This window comes from Henckelia pumila, chromosome 2, assembly GCF_033568475.1.
Source record: "Henckelia pumila isolate YLH828 chromosome 2, ASM3356847v2, whole genome shotgun sequence".
NCBI lineage: Eukaryota > Viridiplantae > Streptophyta > Magnoliopsida > Lamiales > Gesneriaceae > Henckelia > Henckelia pumila.
Genome location: NC_133121.1, coordinates 106,960,947 through 106,966,946, shown reverse-complemented (window position 1 = coordinate 106,966,946; position 6,000 = coordinate 106,960,947). Strand labels below are relative to the sequence as shown.

The window sequence follows — 6,000 nt, the reverse complement described above, 5'->3', positions numbered from 1 at the left end:
GGTGTATAATTAAAATAACAAAAAACATTTTTTACGAAAAACTTTTAATATTCATTAAAAATCACAATAGGTATTCTCAAATAAAATTTTTACCACCCAAAAGAAGAAAGAAAATCACAATTCCAAACAAAAGGGGAGGTAGATGAAGCAACAAAAAAGGTTCGCTGATCGGCGGATACTTTGATCATATCTCATGGGCATAATCCCATGGGGTAGGTGGAACTTTTTCATTGGTCCAAATCATGGGAACCCCACATCAATCATGTGGGGCCTGTATAATTTGACCAATCATGTGCTTCCACCTATCACATGGGGTAAAACTCATTGGGTATGATGAAATTTTCCCTAATCGGCATATGTGACAGAGGTTTCCACCATTGTTTGTTGTATAAGTGCGTGAATGTCGTTCTCTAGATGCCAATGTAACCCTCACCCTTGTTACGTTCTCCACACACAAACAAAAAAATTGGTAAGTGGAGTGTCAAAGAATTCTTCGGCATCGTCATGGATCCGATGCTTAAGGAAGATTGTCAGACTTAAAAAAAAGAGTGGGCTTATAAAGGGATAATGTACTTAAATTTGAGAAAGTGAGTGAACCTAACCTCTTTACTCTTAGTAGAGTGATATTTATAGAGTTAAACAAAAAACACTTTCCCTAATACTTGGATGAGGCTCATACCTCCTCGCTCCACTTCACGCAACACCCGGTAGTTCTCATACCTATTCATCATTACTCTCTGCAATTTTCAGATGGCGCTCATGCTATAGGTTTAGAGAAGATATGTTAATAATTGTTTGATATCATATATTAAGTGAGATGCGTTTGATACAATTAACAATAAATACATTATTCAATATTTTCAAAAACGTGAAATTTTAGATAATGTTATTGTAAAAAAATATAAAGTTAAGATATGTCATTTATTCTATATTTTGTGTTTTACTAATTTCTTAAATCTATTGAATTATCACCTCTGTGTACGCAAACCGACTGAAACAAAAGCGGATTATCCTCGATGTTACCGGGATCATTAACATTTTCGTGAATGACAACTCTTGGCGTTTAAAGTGGTCGATGGACTCACTCTAAAGTTGGGATGATTCCTTTTGGATGTTATTTGTCTTTTGAGAATGTTATATTTTTCCTTTCCCTCAGAAAATATTATAAGCATTCATTTGTGGCCACTTACAAAATTCAAATCCTCCGTCATAAAAAGTTTTAACACAAGTTACAATTTTGATAACCCGAAAAATGATTATATAAATATAAGTGGTTCCCGCACAAAAGATAAATTAAAGTAAAATGCAAATCTCTTATAAGTAATAATAAACTGTAGGGTTTACATTTCTTTAACCGCTACAGCTGTTTGCTTTTTACCCCTTACCAGAGCCAAGTAAAAGACGCAGCAGGGCACAAACTACAAACAATTATATATATCCCCTATTTCTACTTTTAAAATTAACCGCTAACTTGGATATTTTTCCCGGTAAAAATGAGAAAAATCAAAGGCGGGACATTCAATTTACTCCTAATATTTTTTTTAAAAAAAAAACACTATAATTTTGAAACCCTTTCTCAATCTCAATCTCAAACCCGGAAGTTTTTTCCGGTGAAGGTCTGGCCGAACTGCCAATCATGTGGCGCCACGTTGTAGGCGGTGGAGGTGCGGCGGTCGGAAACGGTGACTCGAAACGACAGAGCCTGACCGGCGAGAACGACGTTGGATTGCCAGTTTTGGCCCCAATTGCGGCTCAAGGGGATCCACTGGGTGTTGGTACCTTTGACGCTGACCCGCACGATGTCGCCGGCGCCGGCCACATTGGTGACCAGAACCAGATTGAAGTAGCGGAAGCCGTTGATTGTGAATCTAATTCCTCCTTGCTTTACGCACGGTATCCTGCATTTGAATGAATGAATGAATAGATAGATTCAGATTTAAATTCGTAGGTTTTTTTTTAGTGGCGTCGTTTTTAAGCGGATTTTTTTTGGGGCCCACCTCCATGTGAATTGATCCCTACCAATAGCATGCCCAATTACCTTTTACCTAATTCACTGTAATGCAATCGGCGTGCATTTAAGTAATTGCAGCTCAAGTGGGCCAATCTTGAAAAACAAATGAAATTTCCCCCCAAAGGACAAATCTCCCTTTTTCGCGTAACAAATTTTCCCAAAATAACCATAACGCAGCACGTGTTACCAGAAGTGATGGGGGATAGGATAGAATGTGTAACATTACCGTCGGAAGTTGACGGGGACGATTCCGGCGCGGTACTCGGCGATTTTCAGGAACATTGGCATGGCGAGGTCGAAGTGGGTGCGAGGGGGGTTGCACCAGCCGCCGTTGTCGTTAGGCAGAGCGAAGTTTGGGGGGCAAAAATTTGTGGCGGTGATTTGGATGGAAGGGCTGCCGGGATGGCACCATTGGGGGTCCTGGGCAGCGTCGCACTTGATCTCGAAGCAGGCTCCGCAGCTTAGTCCATTGTTGAAGAGCGCCGTGCTTAGAGCTGCTGTGTTCACTCCGTAGCCTTGGCTGTACAGATTCCCATACCCACAAGCGCCACCTGAGAACACCATCAAAATCGTGAGATTCAACACTGAGTGTGTATATATTCTGTATGACGATGGTAAGATCCATTGTTTTCTAGATTTTTTTTAAAAATCAAATAGATCCTAAACCCCACACCAGCAACCTGTGAAGTAACAGTTACAAAAGGCGAGATATGTTCGTCGAAAGGCACAAAAAACACACAGCAGAGTGAGTGAATCCTTCACGAGCTAGGAACGCAAATACACGATACAGAATTATAGATCCTAAGAAAGAGGCAGCATAAACAATAAACAGAGAAACAAACACTGAACTGCCGGATGAAGCAGTAGTAAAAAGGTACCCATTGTGCCGGAAGCGTCGCTGCCGCCATAAAAAGTGGCGTGAGCCGTCTGCCATGGACCTCCGCCGTAAGCGCCAGGGATCCTCCCGCGAGCAAAACAGAAGAACAAAGTGAAAATGCAGAGCAGCAAACGCAGTTCAGCTGCCATTCGTCCGTCCCTCAGCTTGAAGATTTGAATTTTCGAAGCTCTGTAAATGCTTGTAGAGAGAGAGAGAAAAGGAAAAATGGTGACTTGGAGGCGAATGAATGGGAAGCGGGAGGGAGATAAATGGCCTATTTAAAGAGGTAAGGGATGAAGGTTTTCCTCAGAGTCCATAGGGCAAAAAACAAAGGCCACAAATTAAAAATTATTATTATTATTCTTAAAAAGATTGTTCCGAAAATACTTTTTGTCTGCAATTATTTTTATAAAATACAATTTTCTTGAAATAGTTGTCACATTTTTAGATGATCTATAAAATTATTTATTTATTTAAAAGCGAAAATTGTTGCGAACGCTCCCTAACTTCGAATAGATTCTGATGCTAGGATAAATTTAAATAATCGAACTGGGTGAAATTGTGAAAACTTGATATTTGATATTTTGGAGAAAAAAGATTTTAGGAACCTTTAAGAATAATTTTTTTTTATTCGGCAAAAAATTCCTTTTTTTTTGCGAAAATTATTATTATACACGAAGGGTAAAGTGAATGGGGGACCCCTCTGGGACCTAAATTAAACGGTTTCAACTAAATAATAAAGCTTTTGTCAGGCAGGCCAGGCAATTAATTTTAAAAAGAACCTGTGATGATGTGAAATATTTTTAGTAAAATGGATCGGAAATGGTTTTGAGTATAAAAATTAAGTCCGGATTATTTTTGGCAGAATAATGTTAAGTAGGAGATCACCTTCAAAAACAATTTGATATATCAAGATCAGGTTTCAACACCCCCAACCAACACCTTCTTGGACTAGTCTGTCACACATGATTTGCTTAGTGTGATTTATTTGGCTAACATAGTTTGCAGACTATTGATTTAATCCGAGAGTTTACTCAGTGCGCATCGATTAGCTATTGTGGGTTTTCAAGTATAAAAAAAAAATTGGGTTTCAACGATTACTTATTATACATTTTTGTAAAAGTGTTTTTTTTTAAAAAAAATTATAATATGTTTTAAAAAATTTTAATAATAAATATGTATTTAAACAAATGTTCGATAAAAAACCGTTTTTAAAATTAAAAAATAGTATGTTTTGTTTTCTATTATTGTTTTCGATTATAAAAATATCATAAAAACATGTCTCAATTGTTGTCTCAAACTTTACTTAGAAAAACACTTTTTTTCAAAATATTTTTCAACAAATTTTACAAAATAATTTTTGGAACACATATTTTAAGTTCTTTTAACTTATAAAATACTAAAAAAAGAAAATTAAAGCATTTGTCCACACATACCCTAAAACTCCAACCATTCCGCATGTGAACCCACTAAATGATTTCATCTTTTGGCCTTCCCTGTGTTCAAGAGCCTCGTTCATTGCTTTTCATTAATTAATTGATGTGAAGTTTCCCCAACAAAATGTGTGTGGGAAGAAATATTTCTACATAAGTGCGTGCGTTGGGAAAATTATTTGAGAAACTGGCTAATAGGTATAGACATATCAAATAGTTATATTTTTGTAGAAAAAGATCTAGGATGAGTGTGAAGTGTATTCACAACAAAATTAAACAAATGAATCAAAGAGTGAGTTTATGTTATACCGAGTGTCGAACTCTACGTGTGTTTTTATAAGATAAAATTATTTGAGAAACTGGCTAATAGATATAGACATATCAAATAGTTATATTTTTGTAGAAAAATATCTAGGATGAGTGTGAAGTGTATTCACAACAAAATTAAACAAAGGAATCAAAGAGTGAGTTTATGTTATACCGAGTGTCGAATTCTACGTGTGTTTTTATAAGATATTCGCGCGAATATCTCATTGAAATATAAAAAAGTACTGATGTAACGACCCACTGTATCAAGACGAGTCTTTTCAGCGTGCTTATGTCCTCACTCACACGCACCCTGGAAAACTTCCCAGGGGGTCACCCATCCTATAATTTCCCCAAGTCAAGCACGCTTAACTTTGGAGTTCTTATGTGATGAGCTCCCGAAAAGAAGATGCACCTTCTTGATATGAGTAGTACATATGAAATCTTTTATGCCCTCCTCAACTATGTAGTCCCATACCTACACAGTCTCAGAATCCCCTCTCATTCCGGCACGGGATCGGTTCATTCATGTCACCCATCGCCCATTCTTTGGTGGGGTTTCCATCTTTCAGGTATTAACCACCCATATTGCGGACCATGTACCGCCCTAGGACTTTTTGGCTCCGGGTGTCACATGCCCACCAGCTTCCGCTTGGTTCGTCCCCGAACCATACCGTACTAAGAGAGGTCGGCTCTGATACCATTTGTAACGACCCACTGTATCAAGACGAGTCTTTTCAGCGTGCTTATGTCCTCACTCACACGCACCCTGGAAAACTTCCCAGGGGGTCACCCATCCTATAATTTCCCCAAGTCAAGCACGCTTAACTTTGGAGTTCTTATGTGATGAGCTCCCGAAAAGAAGATGCACCTTCTTGATATGAGTAGTACATATGAAATCTTTTATGCCCTCCTCAACTATGTAGTCCCATACCTACACAGTCTCAGAATCCCCTCTCATTCCGGCACGGGATCGGTTCATTCATGTCACCCATCGCCCATTCTTTGGTGGGGTTTCCATCTTTCAGGTATTAACCACCCATATTGCGGACCATGTACCGCCCTAGGACTTTTTGGCTCCGGGTGTCACATGCCGAATTCAGTGGTTTCCAAAAATGTACATCCCTATGTCATTTTTAGGAAATCCTACTCCCTTACTCTTAATTAAGAAGTCCAACTCCTTAGTTCATTAAATTTAACTCTTTAAATTTAACTATCTCAACGGGGATTAAAACTCCATTACACTGTGTGACCCTCAATGGTTCAGGGATACAGCTAGCCGTGGGCTCACAACTCCTTGTGACTCGGAACAACACTTTCCGACTTGCCCAACGAATCATGGTAAAGCGCCTAGCAACATCGCCCCATGATTC

At 38.5% G+C, this 6,000-nt stretch overlaps 1 protein-coding gene across 1 annotated transcript; it reads right to left on the bottom strand.

Annotated features, from left to right (window-relative positions):
• Window positions 1-1,275: 1,275 nt before the first annotated feature.
• On the bottom strand, window positions 1,276-3,118 carry LOC140877853 (expansin-A6-like). Its single transcript, XM_073281446.1, has 3 exons — window positions 2,890-3,118; window positions 2,238-2,562; window positions 1,276-1,898 (listed from the first exon to the last, which is right to left on the bottom strand). Exons 1-3 carry the CDS (start codon window positions 3,035-3,037, stop codon window positions 1,589-1,591), a joined length of 783 nt encoding a protein of 260 aa, XP_073137547.1. The 5' UTR covers window positions 3,038-3,118; the 3' UTR covers window positions 1,276-1,588.
• Between the last annotated feature and the right edge of the window lie 2,882 nt (window positions 3,119-6,000).